This window comes from Chenopodium album, chromosome 13, assembly GCF_948465745.1.
Source record: "Chenopodium album chromosome 13, dcCheAlbu1.1, whole genome shotgun sequence".
In the NCBI taxonomy this organism is placed as follows: domain Eukaryota; kingdom Viridiplantae; phylum Streptophyta; class Magnoliopsida; order Caryophyllales; family Amaranthaceae; genus Chenopodium; species Chenopodium album.
Window position 1 is genome coordinate 18,856,388 of NC_137846.1, and position 12,983 is coordinate 18,869,370.

Here is a 12,983-nt window from a genome sequence, read left to right on the forward strand (position 1 = left end):
CGAAGTTGGAACGCAACACACTTAAAGGTTTACCATTTTTAATCCTTATCAAGGTACACATATTAAAAAATTTCTAAGTTTTTCAAGTTGCTATTTTTGAGTTTTATTTTTTTACTACGGGTACTGACTTTGGCATCGGAGGGCCGTTGGCAAAAACGCAAATGGCCAAGTCTAACTCTTGTTTTGCAGAATATCTTTGGCGTCAACACAAGAATCTTTCCAGCAGAACGCCTGACATAGCAAAGAATGTCCAACGACGAACGCAAAAAAACCCTTAGATACTGGCGTCACTGTCAGATATTAGGGGAAAACACAGAGGCCTTGACGCCAAATTCAACAAAGGCCTTGACGCCAAATTCACATGTGGCCTTGACACCAGAAATCCCTAAGTGAAAAAGAAAGCTTGTAAAGACTTAGACATCTTTTTACCTAGCATCTTTTTACCTTAGCAGATTTTTCAAAGTGTAATTTTGCCTATTTTGGCTTTACCATATGAATAAAAACAAAAGTTAAAATTACTTTGCATAAATATCATAGCCAAGTTCCTACTAACAAAGTGAAACAGGAAATGAAGAGTGCAAACCGTTCAAAATACAAACCGCCATAAACAACGCATCCAAAACAGAAACACAAGTTCACAGCCTCAAAAGGCAACATTTAAGCAAAACATCAAAAGAAAATGACACAAGGAGTCAGGCATTTTGAGCAGATTCATCGCTGAACCTTCAACATTTACAGGGGCGTTGGGCACGTCATTGGCATCAGTTGGCATCGACTCAGCTGTAGACCTGCGCTCTTCAGCGTCCCCTTCAGTGTCAGACTCTATATCAGCTTCAATACCTATGCAGCGAAGGTAGACGTCCACCTCTTTCTGGGAATCCTCCTTCGACAAACGAATAGCCAAGAAACGCTTCAGCACCTTGGCACGACCAGTTAACTGCTCAAAACACTTAAAATTTTTAGCGTCCTCTTAAGCGTCCACCAACTGCGTCTCCAGCTCCGACGCGTTCTTGGTCAGGTCAGCAATACTCTTGTTTAAATCTTCAACACTTTTGTTCAAATTTGCTATATCAGTGTTTTTCTCCTCAAGAACCTTCTGTGCAGCATCTAGTGAACGCCTAACCTTCACTAACTCCTCATTACTAGCACGAGCTTGCCCTCTAGCAGTAGTCAGTGCAGACTTGGCGTTGCGCAGCTCCTTCTCATTCGAAATAAAGTGGCCTCTAATGGCCAACGGATCTTGGAAGGCCTACAAAAGGAAGCAGCAAATTAAAATAGGAGAAAAACACAAAATACACAGCATTGTCAATAGAAAAACAGAAGGAAAAGGGGCAAAGTCCTTACATTTAGCTGCAAGTTGATGGCTTCCCCCACTATCTCTAGAGGCTTAAACTGACTCAAACGCTTTGCAGAACCAGGGAAGAACAACTTCTCAGTAGTGGACCATAGGGACGCATCGTTAGGCTCCCCGGACAAAAAACTAGCAGGAACCTTCACTTCATACTCTTCCTCCTTAACTTGTTTGTCCTTGGCAGCAGACGCAGAACGAGCTTGGGAAATTTTCTTTTCTGCGAGTTTCTTCTCAACAGGCTTCTTCTCTAGAACCTTGAAGTCAATAGGTTTGACGTCAAGAGGATCACTGTCAGCAACAGGGACAGTGGAAACAGAAGGCGTCTGTTTCCTCTTCTTCTTAGCTCTCTCTACCATCTCGTCCATAGTCATGGAGCCGATTTTAGTTTTAGAGGAATGAGCAGCATCTAAGGAAAACTAAGGTATCAGAATACCTGGAAGGATAAAAATTCAAAGAGTATGAAAAAGAGACGTCACCTGAAGCCATGTCAAAAGTATCGTCCAGAATTCTCACGTCTTCTTCTGAACCAGAGTCTCCCCGATCTGAGTCTTCAGCAGCAGTGCAAGGGAAAGTCCTGTCCTTCAAAGGATACTTCAAGAAAGCCTTCACCTTGTCGTCACTTTTTTCTCCAGCAGCGACCGCGTTCACGTCAATCACTGCAAAAAGAAGCACATAAGAAAGGTGTCAGCAACAAACGCCATAAGATAACAAATAGAAAGCAGGAAATACCTCCACTACGCCATCCTGTCCTTATCCAACTGGCGTCTTCCCCTAGAGTTTCTTTATCAACAAAGATGTAGCGCGCCTTCCACCCAGGGTCGTTGGCATTCACCTTTCCAACCAGGGCAGACGGCCACGTCGCACATGAAGGGTACATCTGTTAAAAGCTTCGACCTGGATCTTGTAAACATGAGCCAAGTCGGAGTGATCAAAGGGAATTGTCCAGTCTACAGTGACTTTTTCGATTACTTGAGCAACCCCCCAGACTAAAGGCATCACTTCCCTTGGGCTCAGATCAAGCACTTCCATAAAAGAGCGCGTCAAAGCATTAAATTTGAAATTGAACCCCAATTTGAAAGGGTACTCATAGAAAACAATGTGCATGGCCATCAGGACAGTCTTCAGGACCTTTTTCCCGGGATGGAATTACCATGAGAGCACTCTCAAGGAAGCCCGCCATGGAAGCAAAGGATGGAAGCTCTTCTTTAGTAATTGAACTCGCCGGATTTTCATGCATCGCCATGATTTGACCAGGTAATTCCCTAGTTTTGTCAAGAACTCTAAGTGAAAAGCTAGATCTAGAGCTACCCCCTCTCATCTCAAAGGCGGGAAAAGAAAAACGAAAATTAAGAAATTCAAAAGAAGTTGGAGTATGAGAAATACCTGGAAAAGAAGCAAGTAGCTAAAGATCACCCATGAAAAATTTGGAAAAAAGCTCCGGAATTCTCCCAATTTGAAGTTGTAAGTGTTTTGAAATGAATTGTAGAGGTTAATATCTTAAGTCCAGAGCATTTATAAGGGGTGGTTGAGAAGTTATTTCGTTTGAAGAAAATGGGGAAGTTGAATAAATTGGACAAGTTAAAAGTAACGGTCAGAAAATTCAGGGTTAATGCGCTGAGTTGGCAGTTTTTAGATTGTCACTTCGAATCTCGAGGAATCCAAAGCGACAATCAGGGGCAAATTGTTAGTGCAGAATTTTCATGATGCGTCTTAGGAACAGGCGTCACAAAGAAGCGTCGTCCAGAAGTGGTAACTGACGTCCTGAAAATCTTGGATACCCTTTGACCAGTTCAGCAAGGCCAAGGTCCAACTTGTACAGTAAGATACTCAATTTTACCGTTGTCAAACCTAGAAGATCATAAGAACGAGTCCATCAGCTAATTCCCTAGTCTCACGGAAAGGATAAGCATTGAAGTTCAACGGCTATCTTGGAGAATCCATCCGCTGTATTTATCTTATAAATAGGAGAGTACTTTAGTTGTAAATTCCAATCTATCTCTCTTACGCATCATTCTCTGAACTCATTGTCATTAGCTTGCTCGTTGTAACACTTGATTATTCACATAGTATAATCGATGGATCTCTCCCACCCGCAGTTTTTCCCACTTCATTGGGTTTTCTGCGTCAACAAAATATAGTTTTGCCTTTGTTTATTTTAGCATTCATTTATCTATAATATAATTTGTCTAGCCGTCGACGTCCCAGCCTAAACGATTTTTGGCATTAACAGTACTGTATTCAAATATTAGCATATTTGCATTGTATACAAAAACATTTCACATATCTCTATTACAAATAGTTTGAGATAATATCATAAATTGACATCGAAGAGTTTTACGCTACCATTACAATAGTTGTATATAAACATTACACTATCTGAGCTCTTCTTAATAATCACAAATCTTGAACTTCGCTTGATTCTCAGCAGCCTGAGAAACGAGGAGTAGGGAACAACATTATGAAAATTACAAACAAATGGCCTTGATTGTAACCCGAAGTTTATACATCGTTTTAAAGAAACCTACCATGGATGGGTGTCTGACAACAGAGATGGTACAAGTGTTTGTCTCTTGATCACGAGAGAGGAGGAACCTCACATGTGGGACACTTTTCCAACTTTCTCCAAGAGCCGGCTTTGCTGAACCACCTTCTCCAGCTACCATATGATTTGTCACCTAAGCAAATGCCATCAAATATATCTGAGTAAGCGATGATACAATTGCTATGGAATTACATCTTTCTAATGCCCGGGTCAAGTATGTCAAGGTTTTCACATATTCAAGTGTGCTACTCACCAGGACGCAAATACTGTATTCGTGGGCTATCTTCTTTAGCAAATTTCCAGCAGAAATCATTTGAGCATGTCCTGAAATCCATCAAACATGTAATTTATCTATTGAAAGTACCAAATGTTTGCATTAGGTAGTCCCACATAAAAATTAGCCATGTTAGAGACCTACATCAGCAAATTTCTTTCATTCTCTTTCAAAAAATAGACAATTATACAACTGATGAACTATCTGATGAGAAACCCTCATAAGTAACTACTGTATTAAAAGAGTATATAATGAGAATGACTGAGACAGGACCACAAAATTCTGGTAATAATATCACTGTGAAAAAGACAGAGAAAACTCTGGTAAGCGTATGTAATGAGAAAGACAAGGATAAGATCACAAATTCTGGTGATGAGAAAGATCGGGATAAGAGACATAATTTCATAATAATGTCACTATGAAAAAACACAGATTTTTTTTTTAGCTTTACAAGAGAGGTTTGCTGTGTTTTAGTGTTTTACAAACACCATAGCCCATAGGCTCCTTCCAATTAAGTGGTTCTTATTATTCTTCTTAACACATGAAATTGCTCGTCTATCAATTAGGTTAAGTCCATTGATGTCTGATGACAGAGTTGGTCATAAACCACATAAAGCAACTTCAACCTCACGTTTACTGTTACCGAGACAAACTGGCCTAAAGCCACAGTAGGTATTATTGCAAGGAGTAAGTAAAGATATCCACTGCATTGGTGTGGTGTTTATATCTGTTGGAAATAACAAATTCCAATGCCACGTAAATGCCTAACTTCTAGAAATATAGTGAGGAAGAAGTAGTGCCTCCTGTATTACAGACTAAGAATGTAAGATATAATTTAGCATATTTCTTTTTACAGCGGAAGTGTTAATCTTGTCCGGAACATATGGCCATATGAGAAGCAACTGAATTAAAAAATTTTAGGTGTCTTCCTATTTTCAAAACAAACCATTTCAAGGCTAAGTTTCCCCAAAACCCACTTCAAATTCAGAGACAGGAGCTAAAAAATTACCATACCATAAAGAATGAACTAGCATAACAAAATTAAAAGCAAAGAAATTTGGAAGCTTGATTTGCGCAAGAGAAACTTACCATATGGACCACCACCTCCGAGAATAGGAATAATGAGAGGTGAAAATGAGTCCACAATGAGCAACCGCACTGAACACATCTAACAAAAGCCAAAATTAAATCTAAAATCATCCATCAGAAAATAGTTCGTATGCAGTGTGCTGCAAGAAAATACTAACAATACAAACCTCATTTTTTAATTTCAACTCTAGTTGATGCAGTACATTGAACAAGGAAAAGATATCAAATACTGGGTAACACCATATGTTCTTCATAACAATATGAAGAGCTTCATTATTGGCCTACAACATCATCATATAACAAGATAAGTGCAAGGTAGTCTTTAGACTCACAGCTATCAATCAATCAATCAATCAATCAAAGCCTTAATCCCAAAAGTGGGGTCGGCTAACATGAACCAAATTTGATTATTCCGTGTAGTCATCAACATAAATCTTTCTCCTCCATCCCTTACGATCCAAAACTTCATCCTCACGTAAATCCATGCACTTCATATCCTTCCTCACTCCTTCCAACCAAGTCATCTTTGGTCTCCCTCTTCCTCGTTTAATCCCTCCATGGTCCCACTCTTCCACTCTTCGCACCGGTGCACCCTCGGGTCTCCGTCTTACATGTCCAAACCAACGCAGACGATTTTCCCTTAATTTATCTACAATGCCCGCCACACCTACTTTCTTGCGAATAACCTCATTTCTGATTCTATCTCTTAAAGTGTTTCCACACATCCACCTTAACATGCGCATTTCCGTAACCTCCATCTTTTTAATATGCTCTTTCTTAGAAGCCCAACATTCTGTACCATAGAGCAACACTGGTCTTATGGCAGTCCTGTAGAATTTTCCCTTCAACTTTAAGGGAATGCTGCGGTCGCATAACACTCCCGTGGCCGCTCTCCATTTAAGCCACCCTGACTTAATCCTGTGGGTCACGTCTTGATCAATGTCACCATTCTTCTGGATGATCGACCCTAGGTACTTAAAACATTCACTCATGGTCAAATCCTTTCCATCCAAACTCACCACTTCATTGCTTGTCCCCCTCTGAGTGCCAAAACGACATACCAAATATTCAGTCTTACTCCGACTTAGCTTAAACCCTCTAGATTCCAACCTTTGCCTCCATTGCTCCAACTTGACATTAACCCCATCCTTAGTCTCATCCACCAAAACGATATCATCTGCGAACAGCATACACCATGGAACCTCATCTTGAATTGGTCTAGTTAATTCATCTAGAACCGTTGCAAAAAGAAAAGGGCTTAATGCAGACCCTTGATGCAATCCGGTTGTAATAGGGAAATCTTTTGTCAACCCTCCGCATGTCCTCACATTTGTTGACACATCCCGATACATATCCTTAACTAGGTCTACATACCTTCGTGGGATACCTTTCTTCAACATTGCCCACCAAAGTATCTCTCTTGGCACCTTGTCATATGCCTTCTCTAAATCAATAAAGACCATATGAAGATCTTTCTTCTTTACCCTATAAAACTCCATCATTTGTCTTATCAAATGGATTGCCTCCATAGTAGATCTCCCAGGCATAAAACCAAATTGGTTATCTGAAATGCTTGTGCATGCCCTCAACCTTTGTTCAATCACCCTTTCCCACAACTTCATAGTATGGCTCATAAGCTTAATTCCTCGATAGTTAGAACAATCTTGAGCGTCTCCTTTGTTTTTATAAACCGGGACCAAGGTGCTCTTCCTCCAATCTTGTGGGATCCTTGTAGCCGTCCATATCTTGTTGAAAAGGTTTGTTAACCAATCAATACCAATCTTACCCAAACACCTCCACACCTCTATCGGTACCCCATCAGGGCCAACCGCCTTCTTAGGTTTCATCTTCCTCAGTGCAATCTCCACCTCTACTCTCCTAATCCTTCGCACATACTCCATGTTGATTTCTTCATCACTCATAGAGGTATCTCCTATCACAACTCCATTACTTCCATTAAATAATTCATCGAAGTACCCCTTCCACCTGTCCTTGATGCCCTCCTCTTGCACTAGGACCATTTGGTTCTTATCTTTGACACACTTCACCATGCCAATATCCTTCCTTGCCTCTTGTCTTCTCTTTGCCATCTTATAAATGATCCTTTCTCCCTCCTTGGAATCAAGCTTTTCATAAACCTCCTGATATGCCTTTTCTTTTGCTTGGCGAACAGCTGCCTTTGCCTTACTCTTAGCCTCCTTATACGCTGCAAAGGTTTCATCACTCCTACATTTTCCTAAGGCTTGATAGCATTCCCTTTTTTGCTTAATTACTGCTTTCACCTCTTCATTCCACCACGAAGTATCTCTCTGTACCGAAGTTCTTCCCCTTACTTCCCCTAAGACCTCTTTGGCCACTCTTAGGAAACAGTTCTTCATTCGTAACCAAGTCATGTCCGGATCCACCTCTCCATCCCAATCCGCTTCTTCAATTACCTTTTCTGTAAAAACCTTAGCTTTTGCATCCCTTAGGGTCCACCATCTTATCCTTGGTTCTTCTTGTCTAACTTTTTTCTTCGCCTTCTCTTTCAGACGAATAGTCATTACCAATAGCCGGTGTTGGGTGACCACACTCTCCCCTGGGATAACCTTACAGTTTATGCAACTTTGTCTATCTATGCTCCTTGTGAGCAGGAAGTCTATTTGAGTTGCATTTGCTCCATTCCGAAAAGTTATCAAGTGTGAATCCCTCTTCTTAAACCAAGTATTAGCCAAAATTAAATCATATGATTGGGCAAAATCCATAATAGCTTCACCACCGGCGTCCCTCTGCCCATACCCAAAGCCTCCATGGACACTCTCATAGCCATCTCGGCTCGCCCCAACGTGCCCATTTAGATCCCCTCCAATATATAACTTCTCTGAGTGGTGGACACCCTGCACCACCTCGTCTAGGTCCTCCCAAAATTGTCGTTTCTCTTCTGCATCTAAACCCACTTGGGGAGCATAAGCACTGATAACATTCACAATCTCCTTGCCACATAGCAACTTCAGCCTTATCAACCTATCGTTCTTCCGATAGACCTCGATCACCTCTTTTGCCAACCTCTCATCGAGAACCACACCAACTCCGTTCCTAGCTCCACCATTCCTTGTTCTGTGGCTCGTTTCTTGCCCAACATACCATACCTTATACCCCAAAAACAAGCCTCGAGCTCCTTCTCCTGTCCATCTTGTCTCTTGGAGGCACATGATGTTCACGCGTCGTCTTTTCATTACTTCTACCAATTCTGCTGATTTTCCCGTAAGAGACCCCACATTCCAAGAACCAATCCGCAAACTAAATTCTTTTCTCCCACGCTCCCTCCTGATCCCAACTCCAAGCCCTTGATTATTTGACACCACAATTGGGCAATATGGCGCGTCGCTTCTGGGCGACGACCTAGCAACCCTTACATACTTATCACTGCACCCGGGTCTGGGAAGTGCAGCGCGTCGCTCAGTAGGGAACGCCCCAATGGCACGCCCTTGCTCATTTGACACCACACTCGGGCAATGTGGCGCGTCGCTTCTGGGCGACGACCTAGCAACCCTTGCATACTTATCACTACACCCGGGTCTAGGAAGTGCAGCGCGTCGCTGAGTAGGGAACGCCCCCACGAAAATATCTGTTTGGCTCATGTCATGGGATGTGACGAAGTTTTATACTGGCTGTCACTGGCCTACCGTAACCCTCCTCCTTTATCCAGGCTTGGGACTGGCAGCGGGAAACCCACTGGTATGAAATAGACTAATTACCTTTAAAATTGCACATGTATGAAATTACTTACTTTGTAACTTATATGATGATCATAGAGATAAAAAGGAGGAAGGGAGAGATATAGGGTGATCGTTTGGAATAATTGAATTCCAGAATAGGAGAGAAAGAGAGTGAATGTGGGGGATGTCATTGGATTGGAAATCTAACTTTTAGAAAAAAAGTTCAAACTAAAAGGCATCATCAAAGCTAATAATAAGAAGTAGCCTAAGACTGTACAAATTACAAAATGTAACAGCGATGTCACTGAGGCCACAACATTGATTAAAGGAGCAAAATGAATTCAGTCAAGTACTTCGACACTCTTGGCGAAACACAAAATCAGAGGCTTCCACACTGAGCCAGAATAAGACTAATGATTTTCAGGTCTTATATGAAAAAATAACACTTTTCTATACTGACAGTCTATCCAACAGATGAAACAAAAATATCAAAGGTATAAGGCAAGCATTGAGCCTGGAAAATTTGGACGAGATTAAGAAGATGAATCTAAAGCTGACAGGCCTGACACAGAGATAGAGGGAAAGCTGCAATTTTAGCAGGTAATGTGCTTCTAGCAGCAAATTCCTTTAAGGGGTAACTATGCCGTTACTTTGGACTTGAAAGAATCAAACCAATTCATCTGCTCATTCTATCAGCCTATTTTCCCTATAGCTCATTCACTTTCTGGATCAACGCGATTCCACCCTTTAAAGTCTGTCTTTCAAGAGAAACATGCGAAAACATTACACATGGCAGGGTGAACCACCAGATTTTAATACTTCTATCTTAACTCAGTTTACTGATAAGTATCATGAATTTTCTCAGGTGGATAGATTCTAAGCAAACTAACCAATAACATTTCAGCTCCAATTTGTATATATGTAATCCTATTTAAAATATGTTGCTTTAAACTAAAGATACATGCATGTTATACATGTTAGAAATTCAAGAGCTCTGGTACCTAATGCAGAGGAATAGCACAAGGATATTAGCCAAGTACATACAAGAAAGTTGGAGAAAATCAACTGATTCCAGAAGGTAGCAAATACAAAGTGAATCTGAGCTCTGTTAGCAAGTATATCTAGAACAATGCTATAAAAACATATGTAGGATGCAAATCAGCTTAAAATTTGTCTAACAGTCATACACTGTGTTTCTGCTAGATACATCATAAATGTTTGAGATGTTAGCAATTAGTATCAAATGATAACGATATCACAAATATGCTGACTAAAAAAATATAATGATCATCAAATTTTACTACAGTATTCCCTCATACGAAGTATTGTCAAATAGGTACTGTTGTGAGATGCTTGAAAACCGCATTTCCTAAGAGAATGGTAGGCTTATGATCAGATATCCAAAAACATCTACTTAAATCAAGTATACAAGTGCTGCATGAAGAGAGGGTGTGAATGGCGCAATAATTAAAACGGGTATATTGGTGAAATCATAGTTAAATCCTCAATTTTATACGGATTGGCATTAAGAAAATTAAAAAATAATATCAGGATGGAAGGAGTCCTTCATTTTACAAGATCATAGGCATTGCCTATTTCTCATTCGAAACAGCAGAAAGTAACCATTCCAAGGAAACATAATATACAAAAACAGCCTTACACTGAAACAAAACCATGTAACTGCAAAAGATAACTTTCCAAAACAAAAAAATGCACACAAAAAAAAGAAGGAAACCTGCTTTGAAGTAGAAAACGAAGCCTGATTCACAAGGTGCGCAATTCGTGGTGCAGAAAAGGAATTTCCTGAGTCTAAGAATACAACACCACTTGCGTATTCCTTCGCAACAGTTGCAGCAGCTTGGAGACATACCTAAACATTAGCAGTAAGTTTAAATCCAATGTTAAGTTTACAACATGTTCACAGTAGGTACTCTCATCCAAATATCTCCTAGCAATGTATAAAAAATAACAAGACAATCAACTGAGAATAAATTGGAAGCTAGCAAGATTCACCTGTGTTTTGCCTGAAGATGACGGTCCAACTAGTTCTGTTACAAACCCCTCTCTTAGCACTCCATGTAGAAAAGGATCAATCCTACAAACACACAATAATAGGACTCCCCAATAAGCAACATCCTCTTCAACAATGAATAACAAGGGAGTGTTCAGGCTCAAAGCTTACCCTTCATAAGCAAGGAATGTTTGTTTACTTTTCTGAGCATCTTTCAGTAACTCCACACCGTTCAACCAGGGTCTATGAAGACCATCAACTATTGAAAGCACTTGATCAATTCCCTATACACCCACATTACATCCTATCACAGACAGGCACAAAACCCACATCGGTTTGAAGCATATAAGCTATTTTAATGTGGTGAAGCAAAACCTTCTTCAATCTCTCTGTATTTGGTTTCTTTTCAGTGAAGGAAATCAAAGAATTCAGATCATAAATTAGGAAATCTTCCACTGTAGAAAAATTGAAAGTTGCATTTGTCAAATAACAAAATTAAGATTTTTATAAGTGTTGACAAGGTGTAATGCAACATAATTTCCAACTATTACATCGGCTGATTCTAATCAACACTTTCAACCCGTTTATTATCAATGGCAACACAACTTTTTCGCTATTCACACACCATACTTGACCATCTTTGATAGTTTACAAAGAAAAAAAATGGTCATATGGGTTCCTATTAGATCATCTCAATGCATACTATGTTATCAACTTTTACAATTTATTTGTATTACTTAATTTGCCAAATAATGTTATAAATGGTTGAAGTTATGCATCGACCAAACAAATGAAAACGTTGCAACAAAAAATAAACGGAGAGCAATACACTTTTAACATGAACTGCCTGTAAGTATGTAGCACGGAAACGACTCGGGTTTCGGAAACAGAAACGTTTCAAAAACTGGAAAACCTCAAGCCCCACATATTCCAGAGCTTCATTAATACAGAAACGGGTAAACCGTAAACCTCAGGTCCCAGAAGTTTCAGTTTTTTCTAGCACATTACTAACTCCATTATTCCATTAACAACTGAAGAAACCAACTGGGTGTCACAGAACATGTATAGCAATACAAAATCCCAGCAAATTGGAGAATTCCAACTAATTAAGGATATTAAAAAGGTAAAATTAATAAAGGGTTTTGTTTAGTTGGAAAATTTCAGTGTTATATATACACCCAATTAGTAATATTAGTAGCAATAAACCAAATTAAGCAATGAATTTATAACTTTGAAGAGAGAGAAAATTGAAGAAAATATCACCAGTGAAAATGCCACGAGACCCGCAAAATTCGAGGAAGATGGAATCGATTAAGGGGTAATTCTCTTGCATTGATTTAAGCATTACCATTTCTATTGTCTGTTAAGATGGAATTGAAATGTGGAAGATGTAGGGAATTCCTAGATTTTACTTGGACTTGCATCAAATCTTTCAAGCACAACGAATACTATTTCCTCCGACCAATTTGTTGAACCTAGAGTTGTTAATTTTTTACTATCTCCAAATCCGAGCCGTCGACCTATTGTTATTTGCTGGTCAAACACTCAACCCCAAATCCGAGCTGCAAAACCGTACCACCCGTAAATTTGCTGGTCAAATACTCAAATCAGACTCAACCCCAAACCCGAGCCCTCGACCTATTGTTATTTTTTATTTTTTATATTTGTGAAAATACATTTATTTGAAAATGAAAATCTACTATAGATTTTCAGTTGAATTTGATAATTTGTCCACAATCCTACATCCAATTCTCTTTCTCATCTATCTTATATAATTCTCTCAATCCGCACCAACCACCTACTACATTAAGTCACCAACCATTGACCGACACCAATTGCATCCGCATAACCCACATCAGACATCACAATCATTCCACTGATTACATAACCTACACTAACTGCCACTGATCGCTATTTTTTTTTTATATATATATATAGTTTAAATTTTGTATATATAACCAACTACTTTAACACTATATCTTTATTTTGTAAGTAATTGTTAAAGTGTATTTGTAACA

General features: G+C 39.6%; 1 protein-coding gene across 1 annotated transcript; it reads right to left on the minus strand.

Moving 5' to 3' along the window:
* Positions 1–3,559: 3,559 nt before the first annotated feature.
* On the minus strand, positions 3,560–12,683 carry LOC145576459 (DNA repair protein RAD51 homolog 4-like). Its single transcript, XM_081634218.1, has 10 exons — positions 12,229–12,683; positions 11,341–11,420; positions 11,137–11,249; positions 10,968–11,049; positions 10,690–10,824; positions 5,424–5,537; positions 5,257–5,335; positions 4,147–4,217; positions 3,877–4,026; positions 3,560–3,780 (listed from the first exon to the last, which is right to left on the minus strand). Exons 1-10 carry the CDS (start codon positions 12,314–12,316, stop codon positions 3,739–3,741), a joined length of 954 nt encoding a protein of 317 aa, XP_081490344.1. The 5' UTR covers positions 12,317–12,683; the 3' UTR covers positions 3,560–3,738.
* Positions 12,684–12,983: the final 300 nt, after the last annotated feature.